The 19,862-nt window shown below is 52.1% G+C and overlaps 1 protein-coding gene across 3 annotated transcripts in view; it reads right to left on the bottom strand.

Annotated features, from left to right (window-relative positions):
- Positions 1-2,253: 2,253 nt before the first annotated feature.
- Positions 2,254-19,862, bottom strand: part of AJAP1 (adherens junctions associated protein 1) — a 117,119-nt gene continuing 99,510 nt past the window's right edge. For 2 of the 3 annotated variants that reach the window (XM_079943140.1, XM_079943139.1), the window contains exons 3-6: positions 14,095-14,182; positions 11,604-11,846; positions 9,701-9,832; positions 2,254-2,619 (exon numbers count right to left, since the gene is read on the bottom strand). In XM_079943140.1, the coding sequence (XP_079799266.1) occupies positions 9,760-9,832; positions 11,604-11,846; positions 14,095-14,182 (404 nt within the window). In that variant the 3' untranslated portion in view covers positions 2,254-2,619; positions 9,701-9,759. Of the gene's footprint in view, positions 2,620-9,700; positions 9,833-11,494; positions 11,847-14,094; positions 14,183-19,862 lie in introns of those variants that run through there. The other variant, XM_079943141.1, reaches the window with a different exon arrangement.

The following is a 19,862-nucleotide window of genomic DNA, read 5'->3' as shown; positions in this document are numbered from 1 at the left end:
CATTAAAAAAATAAAATAAAACATCTCTACACACACTTCCTCAATCATCATGAAATGGTAGCTTTCCCCAAAGTGGATTTGTCTCGACAGATGTTAGACTTCCCGGTGGGGAACTGCAAGTGTGGCTTGTCTGGTGGCCGTATGTGTGTCCCCCAGCCCTGCCCTGGGCGCGAGCCAAGGGGCGTGTGTGTGTGTGTGTGTGTGTGTGTGTGTGTGTGTGTGTGTGTGTGTGTGTTGGGGGCGGGAGGGGGTCGTTATTCTCAGGTTCCTTGCAAAGCTCAGTACCACCTGGTGCTCAGGCATCCTGAGGGCAGCCTGAGGTCCGGGGAAAGGGCCGAGCTGCAGTCAGAGGCGACGCAGTAGTCGCTGAGCTGCATCCCTGCAGGAATCCCAGGATCTGCTGTCAGTGGTAGAACAGGCCCCTCAGCCACCACCTTCGTCTCAGAGCATCTGACACAGAGCAGCAGGTCCCTCGGCCCTGAAGGATGCTGACAGCCCTCAGCTGGTGCTCACACCACGCTGTGCTCACCTGAGTCAGGAAGGCCCCAGAGCCGCCCTCCAGTGGGAGAGTGACCCGAGGATAATGATGTGTGAGCTGGATGCCGGGTAGAGAGTGGAGCGCAGGCCGTGCAGTGAGTCTAGAGCCTGGAGGCGATGGATGTCAGGGATGGATGTTTGCTGCGTCCTGTTCAAGCTTTGCGGGGAGATGGGAAGTGACAAAATGAAAACCAAAAATCCTACTTTTGGAGCAGTTATCACCAATACCAATCTTAATGGGTGTGACAAAAATGAGGTTTTCCCTCCACTGGCATCATTTCACTCTCCCATATTTCAAAAGGTACCAAAGCCAACTTTTCAAGCACATTTCAAGGTGTTGCAGAGGGAGCCTGGTGGAAGAATCGGGTCACCGGCCTGACCAATAAGTGGGAGGGCGGTGGGGGGAGTTAGTTCCCTGCCTGCCAACCTGGTCTGTGGCATTGCAAGCCCTACTGCTGAAATCACTCATAGGAGACAGGCCATGTGCACCGAATCTGGGGTCCCCAGAAGGAGGATACGCCCTCTGTCTAACTGGGAAGCATGAAGCCCAGATAGACACCCCCATCCCTTACAGCGCCCCCCACTAACCACACGATGGGGCATCAGGGCGCCTTTGTAAGGTGAGGGCTGGCAGGGAGTATTTTCAGTGAAGTGTGTGGTTGGGATCCTCTGTAAGGAGACTCCTGTCTGGGCCCCTATTTCCACTGGGAGGCTCCACAGTAGAATTCTTGATGGTAGAGCACACAGGTTGACCAAGGGAGCCGACAAGAGACAGCATCTTTGCCACCATCTGCACCAAAATTTAAAGTCACTCGTGGGCTCAAGAAAGAGCAGGCAACCTCTGAGTGCCAACATGTGGGAAAGAAATGCAGAGTACACTGACCCTCCTTGCCAAACGAACGGGGAGCTCACATATTTCTGAGTTCTGCTCTGACATATGCACACACATTACAAGGATCTATTCCTTTAATTTTTGCAACTGGAAAATTTCTTTAATTCGGTCTATGCCTGTATCACACAAAGATGGCCAAGATCCACCAGCCCCCCCCCAATCTGACACTCAGGCCCATCTGTAGGTGGCTGGCCACACACGTGTGCACATGGCTATTAGGTAGCTTCTTCAAACAAGTCAATGAAAAAAGATCGTATTTATGTGTATATAGATTCCGTACATGTATGGATGTATATAAAACCATGGCATTCTGCGTTCTGGCCCAAGATAAGAAATCACACATCGCGCCACTCACCAAACGCCTAGCAAACGCAGGACCTGCCATTCAAGGGCCAGTTGGCGTGCATCAAGGCCACCTGGCACGGATGGCAGTGGGACACCAGGTCACCAGGAAGAAGACGCTCGCTCGCGGAACTGCATTTCCGATATATGCATATATATGTGCGTACGTGTGTGTGTATGCACATGTATGCCTGTGTGTGTTTGCGAAGTAGAAAACACCAGTTCGTTCTGTTCATACTAAGCATGTTAAAGAAATCAGATTTTGTGACCGAGAACACATTTTTTCTTTAAAAAGGAACATTGAAGGTCTTCAAAAATTGCTACAGTACAAAAAAGGGGTGTGTGTGTGTGTGTGTGTGTGTGTGTGTGTGTGTCTTTATATATTTATATATGTACATTAACCAGAAAGAGCAGCTCTGTCGGAAGAGATGCCCGCTCCTGTTTTCTGTAAGATTTCTCCTCGCGGTTTGCTTGGCGTCGGCTTTGTCACCAAGTCTCTCGGGTCAGTACATGGCACATAATGGTATTATTGGCACAGGTTCAAAATCGCAGTACAAATCCCAGCTTCCGGTGTGTCCTCCTGCCCTTTCTCTGTCTCCAGCTCTTTCTCTTGGACCATCTTCTTTCTGTTCCCCAAAGAAGCTCTCGGAGAAGGCAGTTCCCCATAGGCGTCGGCATTTTTATAAAAATATATTTGGCCTATAGCGTCCTGCTCTGTGAGTTCCCCACCGGCAAACAGAAGTGGTAGGTGTGGGGACACTCCCCTTAGATAGTTTAGTTTTAGGTTTTGTGTTTTTTTGTAATTTGTAATTTTTTTTTTTTTTTTTTACAGGTTCACCAACGGAATCCTGCATGGAAAGAAAACAAGGAGAGATTAAATGGCAGCGAGCTGAGGGCAGGAGGTGTCTACGCAACTCCTCTGAGCCTCGGTCACCGAGACCCAGGTGCACAGCTCCCTGGCTAATGACACTCAAGTGTCCTGGGGATGCCAAGGCTGTCTCACTGGACCTGGTCACCAGGGGCTGGTACACATGCTAGGAATCCCGGGGGGAACCTCGTGTTAACTACGGTAACTGATGGAGTGGTCCTCCTGCCTACGTGGGAGGGGGTCTGGGCTTCACAAGAGGGTGCCAGGCCCACCCCCAGCATTAACTTACAAGGGGTGCGGCACCCCAGGCCTGCAGCTGACTGAATGCATCCAGCATCCTGCTCGCTCCCTTTCAACTCCCACCACCACAGGCAGAGGGACCGCCAGCTCCACAGAGGGGCTATGGGAAGCAATGGAGCCCATTTCAATCCACTGCTCAGCTGGACGCTCGCTGAGGCTGGGACTCAGGAGAGGCTAATGGATTGCGTCAGAAAAACCACCTCCCGGATCTCCCCAAGAGGTGATCCTGCTGGAGACAGAAAGAACGTGAACCACCATGCTTGCAGGCCAGGTCAGAGGGCTGCAAAGAAGCCAGTGGCTCTTGCCCAGCCTGGGGTGCCACCTCGGAAAATGGGGATGCCAGAGTCATCCTACCTCAGTGACAGACCCCGAAGTCAGCATCCCCCAGGGACTCAGAGAACTACAGCCATCCCAGGCACGGCCAGGTGAGTCGGGACGCCCCACGGCTCGGGCCGGAGGGGCTTTGGCTCAAAGCTGCAGCTCCATTATGAGGATGGGGCCACGCCTCTCTCTGCTGTCACTCAGAGCCCTCACCTGCACCCACACTGCAGGAAACGCGGGCCCTCAAATGGTATAAAGAAGAAGGTCATGGCACCCTTCTTGGAAAGAGACTAGGGGGTAGGGTTCTTTCTCCTGAATCAAATAAGCCCCCTGGGTGATCCTCGACAGGACAGAGGGCTGAAGGGCATCCAGGTGGGGGGACACACCTGCAGCCCGCAGGAGAGCATCTGGTCAGCACTGACTCCGTCATCTTCTCCAAGGGCATTGGCATGCCAAAGTCTATTCCACGTGGGGAGGGGGTGGCAGTGCCCATTCCCTCTCCAGGACCCCTCCCAGTCTGGACGAGGAAGGCAGGGCCCCTGCTCATCACCTTGCCTTGCCTTTTACCTCTAAATGACACCTGTTTGGGCAACTCCAGGAGGCCAACATGGGGCATCTACTCATCTCCTGTGGGATGGCCTGCCCTGCTGTGAGCAGGGGTGTCATCGTGTGTGATGAAACGGACATCCCGTCAGATGTGTGCTGGACCACTCTCGGCAGCATTATTCCAGCTGTGCCCTGGCCCCTCCCGCCCCCTCCGCTTTCTAGGATTTGGGGGTGGGAGGTGGTTAAAACAGAGAGGAATGTCCCTCTTGTATGTCTATCTGTTTTCTAATTTTTTTTTTTTGCGGTACGCGGGCCTTCCACTGCTGTGGCCTCTCCCGTTGCGGAGCACAGGCTCTGGACGCGCAGTCCCAGCAGCCATGGCTCACGGGCCCAGCCGCTCTGCGGCATGTGGGATCTTCCCGGACCGGGCACGAACCCGTGTCCCCTGCATCGGCAGGCGGACTCTCAACCACTGCGCCACCAGGGAAGCCCCTTTCTAATCTTTTGAAAGTTAAAAAAAATGTGGAGACAAATCCTATGTGATACCCCCTTATATGTGGTCCCTAGAGTCGTCATGGAGATGAAGAGTGGAATGCTGGGTGTTAGAGGCTGGAGGAGTTAGTGTTTAAGGGAGACAGAAAATCAGTTTGGGAAAATGAAGAGTTCTGGAGATGGACGGCGGTGACGGCTGTGCAAAGCAATGGTGAATGTACTTAATGCCAGAGAATTGTCCTGTTAAAAACAGTTAAAATGATCAATTTTATGTTCCGTATATTTTACTACAATTCTAAAATTTTTAAAAATACATTGAAAAAATATGGGGACACCAAAAGCTGGGCCTAGTGACCATTTGCCCAGTCCTGGGACAGTCTCCGGCTTGAGCTGCTGTCCGCTGTCCCAGCAGCAGGATGACCACCGCGCCCCTCTCCACCCTCAGGCGGGTCCAGGGTGGGGCTGTGAGCCACAGGGCCTCCTTCCCTAAGAAGGAAGGTTTCCTTGAGAACTGTAGCCTGGGGCTGCTCTCCTGTCCTTTCTTGTGACCTTAACCAGACAGATCAAGGGAGGTGCCGCTTCTGCTCCTTCCCTGGGGCTAGTGTCTCCTAGGGGTTTTTCCAAACAGATAGTATCTGCCACTTAAAAGTCTCCAGTGCTTCTACAGTGTCTCCTCAGATTCTTCAGGACGAGGTCCCGCCCCCTCTCCCCCCATCCCTCCCTCTCCCTCTCCCTCTCCCCCTTCCAGGTGGCACCCTGGCCTCAAATCGCACATCTCCTACCTGAAGTCCCCCAAGTTTCTGCTGACGGTCACCTCCCTGGGGAGGCCTTTGCGGATACCCTCTCCTTTCCTAAACATGTTCTCTGTTTCATTTCTGTTAAAGCATCGGTTCTACGGCTCCTCAGGCACAGGACGACCTGCACTGGTTTGTATCTGAGCATGTATATGTCACATATCACACAAGTGTCACAGGGTGCCTGCCAGGTCCACCTAGGTTTGCCCAGGTGCCAGCTTGGAGCCTGGCCTGGGGAGAAAAATCAACACTGGCTGAAACTCAGAGAAGAGGCACCTCTGTGAAAGGAGCTTTGTCCTTATACCCTTATCTGCCTGGAATGACCTTCACATGTTGCCTGTCTGGGAGGATGGATGGAGGGGCTCCTGGGCCACCTGGGGGCCAAGCCTCTTCCAAACCTTCCAGCATCTGCTTCTATCTGGCATCTCAGGATGAAAAAAAAGGAAAGAGAGAGAGAGAGAGAGAGAGAGAGAGAGAGGGAGCGATGGGTCCAACTCTGCGCCTTGAGTTGCCATTGGAACAGCAGTGCTGGCTTCCTGCAGAGGTGACTGTCCCCTGCAAGAAGAAGGAGGGGTCTGAGGCTACCTGGCCATCTTCCAGGCCTGCCCTACATTCCAGCTGAAACCGGGCTGCTACTCAGCTCGTGGAGGAGGGCTCGGGTTTTTCTGCTCCAAAGGCTCAGAGCAAGAGCCTCTCAGCCTGGCAATAACCCTGGAAAGGGCGGGAGGGGGAGGTGCGTCCTGCTTGGAGAAGGGCACCGGCGAGGTTGTGTACCCGGCGAGGGCGTGCATGCAAGACTCTGGGCCAGAAAGCAAAGCTGTGGCTGCCGAGAGATCTGAGCGATCGGATCCGGGATGAATTCTGACTTGGGAGAAACCAGTGCCCTCTGCTGCCCAGAAGGGGATGCTCGGCTCCTGGGCACCCCTGGGCTGCGAACCACACAGGGGGTCTTGGGCTTAAAGATCAGCATCAGCTTTTGCAGAACAAAGAGAGCAGGCAGAAGGCAGCAAGGCCTCCTGGAGCGTGGAGCCTCTAGTTAGTTTCTCCACTTCCCGAAAAAAGCTCCTTCCCCACCGGTTTCCTTGGTGCTGGTTCTCAGCTTGGGGAGAGGATGGTTTCCAGGAGGGTCCGGATGTTGCTTTGAAGAAAATGTTCCTCTGATTTACAGAAGCTGGATATTCTGTTAATGTATTTTTTAGAACACAGTGGGAAGGCTCAGGTGCGTTTCTTGTTTTTTTTTTTTTTATTAGTTATATCTTTGGCATGTTTTTGAAAATAATAATAACACATGATTTATTTCTCACTTGCTTCAGATGCAAGAGCTTTTATGACTTGTCAGGCTGGCTTCAGAATGAAGTGGCCTTGGCAGACGGAAAGATCTGAACACTGATGAGGTTTCCTGAAGTTTACTCGCTACGTGAAAAATGACAGGAAATTAGCCCAAGAGCCAATGAAAGGTGTGTGTCCAAGGTCCCTTTCCTCGGAGCAGGAAAGGCCACCTCATTTTGTCTTGTCCAGAGCGTTCAATCAGGCTCCACCACGGAGGGGGTTTGAAGCAAGGGTTTGCCGGAATCTCTCGTAGAGGTTGAATCTAGGCAAACAGGCTTAACTTCTGCCTAGGCTGGGTCACCCGTGTGCACAAGCCCCAGCGCTGGGCGGGGCTCAGGTCCCAGCTGTACGTGTGGGTTAGCGTGCACACGCAAGACGGTGCGGCAACAAACTGCTGTAGCATCATTAAAAATGCATTTGGAGAGGCTTAACAGTTATGCAAGAGATAAATATCTCCGCTGGCTCTTAAACCTTAATTGAATGTTTTAGTATTAATTGCTATTTATTTAAGGGACAATAAGAACCCCAGTAAATCTGAACCGTCTTCCTGGCTCTTCACCACTCCATCTTCATGTCCAGGCACTAATTGTAAGCATCAGGGATACTTTGAATCCAAATGCTTTCCTCCCAGTGAGTGATAAACAGTCCGTCCGAGACACAGCGAAGGGATGTGGAAGCATTTATCAAGGAGTAACAAGGCTGCTCGCGGGGTCTTCCTGGTCCGTGTCTGCGGGAGGAGATGGCTGGAGGCAGCCGTTGCCCCGAGTCTGCAGGCACGGTGTCTGAGCGTGGCCAAGCTCCCAGTAAGTCCCGTCGCCTCTTCTCACCTCCCCAAACTGCCCACCTGAGATCCACGTGAGTGGGTTGAACTCTTCCAACACAGAGGTGCCCCCTCCTGTAGATGGGGGTGGTCCTGAAATAGCTCCTCGGGCGGAGCTGGGAAGTGGGGTCCAGACACCTTCTGGAGAACATGGTCCCCGGGGCCATCTAGGGTGGCACGTGGGGAGAGCTTACCCCACTCCTTCTGTGCCCCATGCTGCTGGAGACAGAAACAGGCTAATGGGACAGGAAGGTCTTCTGGAGCAAAGACGTGAAGAAAAGTACTTTTCCCCCCAGTTTGATTTTCTTTTAAAGCCGGGGAGGTGGCTCCAATATTCCGATGTGAATGAGGAGGTCCTCGGCCCAGGCGTTTGGAGGCTCGGGGGCTGGCCTCCCACCTGCAATGCCCCTGCCCTGCAGAGTCAGGCTGAGTGTCCCCAGCAGGGATGCCAAGGCAGCTGGAAAGCCCACCCTCATCTCCCACAACCCAAGCCTCTTCCCACTTGGGGTCGGGCTGGGGACAGAATGGGGCAGAGGCGTCCACGGGGGATGGCAGTCAAGGCTCTCTGACCTGTGGTCGGAGCATGGCCCCGGAGCCAGGTGACCTGGGGTCACGTGGCCCTACCACTGACAACCTGCCTGCCCTCAGGCAAGTCACCTCCCCTCGCCGGGCCTCAGTTTCCTCTGTAAGATGCACTGCTGAGAAGACCGAATGAGTCTCTAGACATCAAGAGTGCTCCAGTGAGCTGCCATGTGAATGTCCCATTAGGGAACTGTCCCCACCCCGCCCCAGGTTGGTGCTACCTGGAGTGGAAGGCATGTCCACCTCCAGGGCCGCAGGCCTGCAGCTCTTGGAGGAAGAGAGCAGAGGTCTTTGATGCGCACGGCTGGCATCTCCCAGGTCAATGCCTTATGCGTTTATGCATTTTTGAAATCCCTACAGAGATGCTGGTGCCCACCTGGCCGCCCTGCAGAGGCCTCATCAGGCAGGCAGGAACTCCGCAGCTAACGGGCAGGCTCCCCATCGCTGGCCTGGTCAGAACTCCAAAGGGAGCTTACCCGTGGCCTTAATGAGGAATCATATCCAGGCAAAGTCATACATTTCTGGTGGATGAGCCATGCCCAGGGCATCTGGCCCTTGAATGCTGGGGACAGACCTCCTCTCACCTGCCTCACCTGCACATCTCAGCAAAGGCCTTTGGGTGGGGAGGGTCACTTTCCCTTTTAATCTCATCATATTCCTTCATCCACCAGCTGAACACAGAGCTAAGTGGATCATTTTGGCTTTGGGACAGGAAGTGAGGGCTGCAGATTTGATTTGGAGCAAAGATGCAATTCACTAGGGCTGGGATTAGGAACTGATTGATTCACACCTGCTTCTCGAAGCAGCTGGGCCCCCCAGACCCCAGCTAAGTGTTGCAAGCAGAGGCCTCTGAGGGTCCCATGTGCACCCCAAGAAGACACCACCCTCGCCCCAGGCCCTCCCCTGACTCTGACAATGGCATTTTCCGCTCAGTCCCCGTATCAGAGGATGAGCAAAAGTAAGGAAAAAAAAATTTTAAATATCAATAAGCCTAGAAATTGGGTTCCCTACTCCTGGCAGGGATCTGACGTCACACTTAGAAGGAATATCTGGGGGGAAAAAGATGCTCTCTGTGGATAAGCAGATGTCATCCTTTGAAAAACCTATAACATCAGAAGAGAAAACGATAAAAAACCAAAAACCCTGGTTGCCTCTATTGACTGTGCATCCAGAATGTGCAGTCACGGGGTGAGATGCTCTTCCCCCCAGCAGCGCGCGTGTTTGGGAGGTTCGGCACAGAAGAAAGCAATTTAACGTGAGCATCAAAGTCAATATCATTGAAAGCAAACCAAATGTTCCTATCCAGCAGAGCGTGGAAAACTCATCCTGTTTTGGTACCTGTCCCTGGCTTCAAATTAGTAGATGTCTCAACTCTTCACTTTATTTCTTTACCATTGTCTTTCTTATCTCTTATACTTATATTTCAAAATTGTATTTTAATTCCACTCTGTGTTCTCCCACCTCTCCCCGCCATGTAAAGATGTGATGGAGGCGTGACGTCTGCCCACTTGGCTGGGGCCCTGAGCTCTTCTCATTGCGGGAAATGAGAGGTATACTTGTAGCTCGTTTCCAGAACTGGTGTTCCCTGCCCTACAGGCCATCCTAGGGGGTGGAACGGCACTGGCGGAAACGGGCAGGGTGCCAAGCAGGGGGTTCCTGAGTCTGTTACACCCTTCCACCAGGACATGGGGCATTTCTAACGAGTGCAGCAGAGAGACCACAATCCCAACCCTCTGGTTTGCATCCAGAATGGTGATGCCCTTGGAATTTCACCTGCCATGTCCAGAAGGGCTCCCAGCTATCCCAGAGGCGAGACGGGGGTGGGAAAGGGGAGGTCAAGGGAAAACCAATCAAGGTCCAATAAAAGAGGTACGTACCATAAAACAGACACATGGCGTCTGCCCTGCCCCCAGGAGGTAAAAAAGCCTTCGGCCAGTCAGCAGGAGATTTCAAACCATTTCTCAGACACAAAGGCCACAGGAATAAGATGCCGATCAGAAGAAGAGGGTCTGCAGTAAGCAGAAAAACGGGCTCACCAGGGCTGGTACATAACACCCGACAGACAACCAGGCCGGCTCAGACCTGTGGCAGAAAACTGGCTTCTCGAGTCAAAAAGAATCCCAGGAAGGTGATGCTCGGCCTGGACCCACTGGCCTCCCCTCCCCATGCTGCCCAGGGCTCCCTTCTACCCTGGAAGGCCTCGGAGGACACGCAGCCTGAGGGATCCACACATGGGAGGAATCTGGTGCTGAGACCCACGGTGGTACCATCTCCAGATTTCAGTGTTTGATTTCCAGGACAAGGCAAAGCTCAGGGTCTCTGCCTCTGAGGGCAGAGATTCTACCCACTTTACTGCACATTCTAGAGAGGGCAGGGCCTGATGACTAAAATGCGCACCCCCCCTGCCACCAGGTGTTTCATCCCCTTTGAGACCGAGCTACCATTTCCCAAGGCCAGTGAGACCCAACAGAGCATCGCCTTCAGCCCCAGGGCAAGAACCTGTTCCATCCAGCGCTTCCACACCAGCCAGCTATGCCCACCCTGCACGTGGACAGGGCTCTCCTACGACATAGGGCAGAGAGAGACACAGCGAAACACCAAGACCCATCCACTCCCTTCCCCCTCTTCCCCCAAAGCCTGAAGCACTGGTTGGCCGGGATTTACATCCAGACAGGCACACACGCATTCAGTGAAATGGTTTGAAAATCCTTTTGCCAATTCTTTGTGAACTCGTCCTTCTGGAAGGCTGGAGTGCAACCCATGAGCTCCCCAAATGCTGTCGAGTAAAAGCAAAGTCATTTAGAAGGATGGTCCTGAGGTTTCTGCTCTCTGAGGTTTCTCCACCCTCCTCCTCTGGGGAGGGAGCATCTCAGATAGACAATACGGCAGAGTCTGGTGTGGAGACACAAGGAGAGGAGAAGCAGAAGGTGTTTAAGGAACACCCACTCGCTCTCCAGGACAGGACAAAGTGACATTAACTACGGGCACAACAGCTGAAGGTCCCCCCGAGTCTCCTCGACCTGGGTTCCGGGAGAAGCCCCGTAGGGCACCTTGGGCAGTGTCCCCAGCCGCCACTCCCGCCACTGACTGTGGGCCCCTCAAGCCGGCCTGGTGTCCTGCTCATTTCTTCCTAAGATCTCTAAGTTATCGGAGAATTCTTTTTTCTTTTAATTTACAAAATGATTCATGAGTGTGTGCTCCCTTTAAAAAAAAAATAGCTATTGATGTTTTAATCTAATTCCGGATAAACCTTCAGAAGCTGACTCAAGGGTTTCTTAAATATTCCCAGGGATGGTTTTAGAGGCATGTCTTCTTTGAGGGATTACATATGATTCATAAAAAGGAGTGTTTAATAACCGGGAGTCTGGTTGGTATTTGATATCTTTGCGAGATTTGCTGCTGACATTTTAGCGATGGGGGTGCAGAGATATTGACCGGGGAGGGGACCGACCGTGATTTGTTGACATTTGGGAGGCTTGGGACTGCGAGGCTGGCTTGGAGTCTGCGCCATAACGCCCGCTCAGCCTCCGCCATGCGGGATCCAGGGCCGGGTAAGACAAGTCCGTCCACCAAGCGCAGGGGTCTGGAAGTGAACCCGGCGGCTGGGTGTCTTGGCACCGTTTTACGTCTACTATGCCCCTCTGGTCTCATCTCAGCAAACTTAGCTGCCTGCGTTTGCTTGGACCATCACAAAGAGATGGGAAGGCCGCCTGACACATAAACAGCCCCTGCATCCCCAGGAGGGGACAGCGGCCGGGTCTGGCCCAAGCCTGTGCTTACCGGTTCCCGTTAAACGTGGATTTGTACTCCCCGGCTGGGTGCAGCGTCTCGTCGGTGTACACGGGCACAGATGCCCGGACACACTCGTGTGAACACTGGAGGGTTTCGTTATAGGCCGTGAAGATGTCCAGGCTGCTGGGCACCCGGGCGGTCGTGAAGTCCGTCAGGTTCTGGCAGCTCTCCTCCTGATGGTTTGCCTTCCGCTGGTGGCTGTTCCTGCGAGGGTTCCCGCTCTGGGCGCAGCTGGAGGAGAGAGGAGTCAGGGTGGGGGTGGGGGGATGGGCAGACGCCGAGACCCACAAACACCTCCGGCGCTTACACTTGGAACCTTTATCTCCAGGCATGAATTATACATCATTTAATATTAAATGGTAATTCCTGGCCTCTTCAGAAAGATCAACCACAATCAAGCGATCAGCTCTTTTTTCAAAAAATAAAAATAAAATAAAATTTGAGTTTTAAATGCGGCCATTATTGCTGGGAGGATTAGAAGGTAAGGGGTTGACCTGTGTTATCGGAGAGCGGAGGCCTGGTTTGGCCAAAGAATGTCAGCTTGGGCAGAGGCGCTGACTCAGTTTCCCCAGGAACACCTGGATGGGATGGAAACTGTGATGGGTGCCCATGGGGAAAGCCATGTGCACGGGTCGGGGTGGCCATCATTCATTTGGAATGGACCATGCAATTATCTTTGGGGAGAGTTAAAACTGGGGAACCCTTATCCTCAGCCCCTCCTCTGCCCAGGCTCACAAGTCGGAAATGAAACTGGACCATCGGGACCGATGGAGAGAACTGTGCTTTGTGCCCCGGGAAGTACCCACCTTAATTCCCTGTTCTTCTGGACCACAGAGGCTTCCAGACGCTGTGTAGACCAGACACGGGGGTCCCACCCTTGTTGGCCAAGGGATTTGATGGAGAAGGTACGCAGGGACCCCTCCCGACCCCCGGAGGGGCAAGTTCACAAGGATGGAAGGAAGCGCTATCCCCACAGAGGAGGGAAGAGAGGAGGAGACGGGGGGTGCCTCATCAGGACACCAGTTCTCCTCCTTTCCCCCACTTCACGCTCAGAGCCTGTGCGAAGCGAGGGGGCTCTGCAAGGGGCGGGAGTGTGAGCCCGTCTCCCCATACATTGTGTTAACTTCCTGCCTTGTCTTCCCAATGAGAGGAATCCTGATTGCTGGTGGGGAAGATCCACCCATAAATGGAGGTAAGAAGATGGATGTGAAAGCCAGGGGACACCCCCAAGGTCATGGAACCACTCATCCACCGCCCTGAGCTGTCCTTCCCAAAGGACTCTTTGAGGGTTTGCTGTAAACCCAAAAGTGTGGGCAAACCAAGAGGAAGCTTGCCTGCCTATTACAAAGTCACGAAGTCCGAGGACTCCTCTGGGGGAGGGGCTTTCCCTCACCAAGATGGCCAGCGGGACTGGACCCGCTAAACATCCCTGTGGTCCAGGGCTCCGGAGCCCCTTCTCTGGACAGCCAGCCTTGCCCAAGATGCCCTGTTGGGAGCTCACAGTTATCCTTGTCATCTGCCCCAGAAAATGCCCCGGGTCCTGGGACTGCTGGCCATCAGGAGCGTCAAGGCCTCGCTGGTCTGTTCTGGGTGATGCCACTCCCCTCCCCACCCTCTCTAATCCTGGAGACTGGCTTTCTCTTGCATTTCCATGCATTTCTGTTACCTGGAGGCTGCAGGTAACAGAAGGATGGGAGGGCAGCTCCCTCCCATCAGCCTGTCTGACTTCCTACCACTGGTCAGCAGGGGGTGATTTGGGCGTATGACTCTACAAGGGCCGTTCAGCTTTGATGTTAACAGGAGCCTCGTTTGCTGGAGGAGTGACTGCAGGCAGACAGGGGCCTGGGAGGCATGCGAGCAGCAGGGTTAGCCAGAAGCTCCCTGATTTTCCCAGGGGTGTAGCAGGTGTGTACACCCAGCCAAGGCCAACCTCAAAGTAGGCCAATTTCCAGGAGGAAATAGGCAAAGACAGGCCGCCTGGAGCAAAGCAGTAACCTAGTTCAGCAGACACAGAACGGCTGTGAGAAGAAGGCAGGAGAAAGAGACCAGGACAGCCCAGGACAAGGAGGGGCAGGCAGGGACCCCACCCAGGCTGCTGGTGGGAAATAAGGATAAACTGCGCTGGGAGGGTGACATTCAAAGGTGCACTGGGATCCAAGGGATGGGCTTTGGGAACAGGACACCTGCTGCCTGAGGAACTAAGTCAAGGAGGCCGGGCTCGTGTCCTGCTGCAGAGAAAGCCACCAGAAGGGCAGTGTCAGGGAGCGACACCCTCACCAGCCAGCCAAGCTGCCCGGGGCAAAGGTGAGCGGGTTTAGCAGATCAGCAGCTGCATGCTGTTCTCCATCCCAAACAGAGAAACAATTCCCTGGGCTGGGAACCGAGATCGCGTTTGAAAAGTAAGGACTTTTCTGTGCGTGCTTCCCCGGGGACCCCTACTGATCCCCGTTTCCAGGCCAGAAGGGCCGAGGATCCTTACCAGTTTTTTAAGACAAGAGTTGTAATCAGAGCAGCTATGACCATGATGAGGGAGACGGTGATGGTGATGATCTGATGGACCGCCAAACCTGGAAACAGAGAAAGGGGGAGGGGGGCAATGAAACCAGGGGCATGAGATGAAGGGGCCCAGGAAGCGGGGTGTGGCGACCTGTCCCATCAACCCGGCTCTGAATCCCGGGTCCCATCTTGTGCACACACCCTGGCAGGGGGCCCACGTTGACAGGGCCTGCCACATGCTGTGGGTACCGGGGCTGCTCTCACCTGGAGCCCAGGAAGGGAAGCCCCAGCCTGGCCTCTCTCAGTCCCTGAGCTATGACCCGGCCCCTGGGCAGCTGTGTCCTTTCTTGCACCTGCCGAGCCCTTCACCTGGCACAGGTAAGCACTGTCACCCCTCCTTTCTCTCCTCCCAACCTGGGTAAGTTCTGCTCCTCAAGTCTGGGCACCAGGGCAGCTGGCCTGCAAGTGGGAGCAGGGTTTGGCCAGACCCAGGAGGAGCCAGGATGGCCCAGGATTTACTGGGAAGGTGGGGAAGAGAGACATGTATGTTGACACCCTTATAGACTCAAGGCACTTGGATCGCTGGGGAGCATCTTCCCCTTTCTAGAACACTTTCCAAGAAGTTCACTGCCAGATGAGCTTCCAGGGAATAAAAGATCCAGGCCCAGCCGCAGATGCTTCCCGAAGTCCCAGAAGAGGATCTGCAGTCTGGCCTCGCGGCTCCGTCTCCACTTGTGTGTGTATATACGTGGTGGGGGGAGGGGACAGGGGAAATGGCAGGACAGGGACAGCAGGACTGGCCACTCCAGAAGCAGCCAGAGCCCTGACCGAGAGCTGTCTGCAAACCCCACACGAGGACCAGGATGGTAGAGGACAGGAATTCTCTCCTCTGCCCCCCTCCTCCTGTATCATCTTTCATCAACCACAGATGCAGAGGGAGAGAGAAAAGACAGGCCGATAACACCTCTGGTCCCCTCCCTGGCTAGTTTCCTGACAATTCATCTGTTACATCCTTTCTGGGACGTGGACACTAGGGTTGAATCTGCTGGTCAGTGAGGGACACTTGAAAGGTCCAGGGCTCTGGCCCCACCCTCCTCCCGTCAGCAAGAACCATGCCTGAGGGCTGGGGGCCAAAGGCTGTGAGGGGCTCAGCAGAGACCCCTGCAAGTGGCAGCACCCTGCCCCCTGGGAGTGCTGACTCCCCATGTTCCTTCACCTCCGCCATTTGAGCGTCTGTCTCTCTCCACTCCAGACATCCATGTGCAGAGAACTACCCATCACACTTGAGAACCCGGCGTGTCCTGGGGTGAGAACACCACGTGTGCACGGTCCAGTGTGGAGGGTTTCAGAGTGTAAGATTCTTCTGGCGGCCTCTCAAGGACACAGTCTCACAAACAGGTGTTACCTCTCTACCGAATATGATCCTCATGGGGGGAGTTGTTAATAAATGATTCAAAGTTGGCATGACCAGAAAACAAGCTTTCTCTTCCTGGCGGCCTCTCTTCCAGGCTATTTCTGTTTGCCCCAAGGAATTCCCTTCCTGAGTCCGCAGGGTAGGCACCACTTGGAAAACGAGAAAAATCCATGAATGCCATGGGCCTCCCTTCATTCATTCTTTTATGCATTGATTCAAGAATAATTTACTGAGCACCTATTGCATGCCAGTCAGTGACAGTTTTGACTAACTCAGCCATGGTGTCCACCCTCAGGAACAGATTCTCCGGTGCACATTTTTTTAAGTGGCAATGTTCACTGTTGGTTCTGGCCAATGGCTTCCCATGCACCTGTGCCCAATATGTGGCATGTACTATAAATTTCTGAGCCGGCTTGCCTTCCCTCTAGGACTGCCAAATCAGCTTGCCAGTGGGGCTGAAAGCTAGTTATGCCAATAGGGACCACCCTCAATCTCACCATGAAGTGCCCAGCTGCCTCAGTAATCTCTATGTATTCACCAGCTTCCCTGAGACCCAACTCAGACTTTGTTGGCAGAGGGAGGTTGAAATGGATGTCCAGTTTAACGGACAACCAGGAAAGATGCCTGCTCGGTCTTCCCTCACCCTCCATCTACACAATCCTTCTGGTCCAGTCAAGAGATGGCCATGCTGTCATGAAGAGTATGTGCTCCTCCTGTGTCTGTGCTTCCTGTGATGAGAAGGAGGCTGATGATGGTGATGGTGATGGTGATTATGATGGTAGTGATGTTGATGATGCTGGTGATGATTATTATGATGATAATGAAAGTGGTGATGATGATAATGGTGATGGTGCTGTTGCTGATGGTGATAGTGATGATGGAGTTGGTGATAGTGGTGATGTTGAGAAAGTGGTGATGATGGTGATGATGGTGATGATGGTGGTGGTGATGATGATGGTGATGATGGTTGATGGTGGTGATGATGGTGATGATGATGGTGGTGATGATGGTTGATGGTGATGATGGTGATGATGGTGGTGGTGATGATGGTTGATGGTGGTGACGATGGTGATGATGATGGCAATGACAATTCTGATAGTGATTCTAACGATGAAAGTGGTGATGATGTTGCTGCTGCTGATGGTGATGATGATAATGGTGATGGTGCTGTTGCTGATGGTGATAGTGATGATGGAAATGGTGATGGTGATGATGGTGGTAGTGATGATGGTGGTGATACTGATGGTGATAATGAAGGTGATCGTGATCGTATTGATGTTGGTAGTGATGACGGTGATCACAAGCATGCTCAACAAGTATTAGCAATTGTCAGGTGTGTGTTATCCCATTTATTCCTGGCAACAACCCTCAGAGGCAGATACAATCATCATAAATTATGGAAGTGAAAATCATCTGGGCAAGCTTGTGTAAATTCCTTGGGTCATATAGAATGCGCTGGTCCCAAAGCCCACACTAAGAGCAGTAGTATTGTATGATTTTGAGCTCAGACTTTGTTCATCTCAGTTTGGGCTTTGATCTGGGGTCCTTGCATCTTCCAAGAGAGAGGCTGGCACCTCTACCCTCTATATTCTTGAGGAGAATAATCTTCTAAATTATGGAGGCTGGTGCTTGAGCCTAACCACCCCTTCCACGGATCGATCTCTTAAGGAGTGCTCCAGGCTCATTCCAAAAGCCTCTCAACCATCTTGGCAGGTCACACCCCCAAACTCCATGGCAAGAACTAAACCATTGTTTCTTGGGCTAAACATGCCATCTTCTAGGTCGGAACAATCAACATCTGTGGAGTGTAAACGAGCACACTGAATGGGAATGAGCCGACAGGAGTAGTAGGGATTTGTCCAAATTCAGGCCAAGCCCAGCTAGAGGCACTGAGAGTTCCCTTGGAAGAGCAGGGCACTCTGTGGTCCGTGCTCTAATGTCTACAGGGCCAGAGAAGGCCCCAGGCCATCACCGGATTTTTGACCTCACATCATGTTACCCAGGGAATTCTTCTGTTGAGTATTTGCAGTGACCAAAGTCCTTGGAAGGGAAGTGTTCCATGAACAGCTGTATCTTAGATGTTTAATTCTCTCCCACTCCCTCTGTCGGTGAGGATGGGAAAGCATTGATTCTCTCCTTCTGGTGGATGAAAGAAACTGAGGCCCAGAGGGGAAGACAGTTGGCTCAAGGGACCCCCTCACTGACGACTGCAAGAATAGAAGACCAGCCCTTTGCCTGAGGTTCTCATGAATCTTTGAGGCCCTTAAGAAAGAGCCAAATCTTCACCATCTTTATATCCACTCCTACATGCCCGCCTCACCACACACATAATGCCTGACACAGTACCTTACAAGAGTAGCTGTGTGGCATATTATTAAATTGATACCTGAAAAGTAGAGAATAAAAAACTAGGGGAGCAGGGAGAAAGGTAATGACGTAATTCCAATATCTGCCTTGTTCTGGAGGTCCTCCTCCTGCCTTCTGTGTGAAATTTCTCCATAGGACTTGCCAAGTTAAAATTTGGAAAAAAATGATATGTAGGTTAATAACCAGCGAGGATCATCTGGGCAGAAATACAAGAATAATATAACAGCTATGCTCTCTAGAAAGACTTCTCTACGCCTGTCTTCACACCCATGATCAATTTAATCCACTGCCTATCCTGCAGAGCCAGGACACAAGGCAATTCTCTACACTGGAGTTCCAGGGAAAAATCAAACATCGAACTCCAGACGAACAAATCTGTAACCACATTCTTGGTAACAAAACTGGTTAGAGGCAAACTCCTTACTGCTCCTCACGTACTTTTCTTGCAAAGCAAACAAACAGCCTTGTGCTTCCACTCCTGGCCCATGTGTTTTGATGGGTCACTGGGCCCCAGACATAAGGAATCGATGGCTACAAGAAGACCCCACAGACCCCACAGTCATGATGGTTGAACAAGGACCGGGTCTTCATGTGGTAAGAACGATATTTGTAGGAAGCAGATTGGAAGATGGAAACCCCGTAAGGATGCCTCATCCTTTTCCTCTCTTTGGGAGGTCACTCCTAAGAAGATAATAGAACCACTCATGAGAAGTTGGGTAGTGTGTCAAGCATCTGTCCTATCCTTCAGGCCTCCCCAAATGCCAGAAGTTGTTTCCCCATCTTTGTAAGTCCCTTAAGTTTGTGTGGATCCTGGGTAGGCAAACCTTGACATGAAGCGCCAGATAGTAAATATTTTAGGCTTTGCGGGTAGTATGGTTTCTGTTGCAACTTCTCAACCCTGCGTAAGAGAAGCCGTGGGTCATAGGCACACCAATAAGCATAGCTGTGTGCCAATAACACTTTATTCACAAAAACAAACAATGGCCAGATGTGGCTCACGGGCTATAGTTTGCAGACCCTGATTTAGGTGAATAGCTGAAGGTGGTGTGGCTGATCAACTGAATAGAAGGATAGAATCTATTTTGAATGGTTGGCTGAAGTCGGGACTCCAACTCCCAACTTTTGGTTCTGTAGAACCTTCCTGCTCTACAATCAAAGGTCTACAGTCTTCTGAGACCTTCACTGGCCACTGTCAAGGTAATTTCAAAGACAGCCAAGCCTCTGTCTTATCAAGTGGGTCCATAACAACCCGCAGTGGGCAGTTTCGCCCTACTGGGTATGTCCATGTGAAGTCAGCTTGAGAATAGATCACTGTGTGTGATACTCAATAACCGGATTCTTGATTTTTTGGAGAGTGAAGATCAGTGAGAATCTTACCAATTGAGCCCCTCCAATGGCCCTCAGAAATAATTCAGTTATGTGTCTATCTCAATTTTTCCATTAGGGTTGAAAAGAAACCTCATTGTGTAAAACACAGTAAGGACCTACCGTAGAGCACAGGGAACTTCTACTCTGTACTCTGTAATGACCTATATGGGAAAAGAATCTAAAAAAGAGTGGATATACATATGTGTATAACTGACTCACTTTGCTGTACAGCAGAAACTAACACAACATTGTAAATTAACTATGCTCCAATAAAAATTAATTTAAAAAAATGTTCAGATCATAGAATTCTTGCATTGAGAGAGACCTTACCCCACTCTCTCAACACTCACACCTTCAACACTCACACCAGTTGTTCCCTCTGGTCAGGTCTTTGGTGCTCATTAAATAACGCAGACAGGAACATCTGTGCCATAAACTTTACTGATCCTGGGCAAGGCCATCCTCAAATAGCCTCTGTGCCAGCTGTTGGGTGGGCTGTGATTGGGTTGACAAGGTGGTTGCTTTAAGGGAACCTGCACTCTAGACCCCTAAGAAAGGGGGAAAAGCAACCCACTTTCTCCTCTCCACCTTCCAAGGTCAAT

The sequence above is a fragment of the Stenella coeruleoalba genome, assembly GCF_951394435.1.
Source record: "Stenella coeruleoalba genome assembly, chromosome: 1".
In the NCBI taxonomy this organism is placed as follows: Eukaryota; Metazoa; Chordata; class Mammalia; order Artiodactyla; family Delphinidae; genus Stenella; species Stenella coeruleoalba.
Note: the sequence above shows the minus strand (reverse complement) of the source record. Positions and strands in the feature narration are given on the sequence as shown.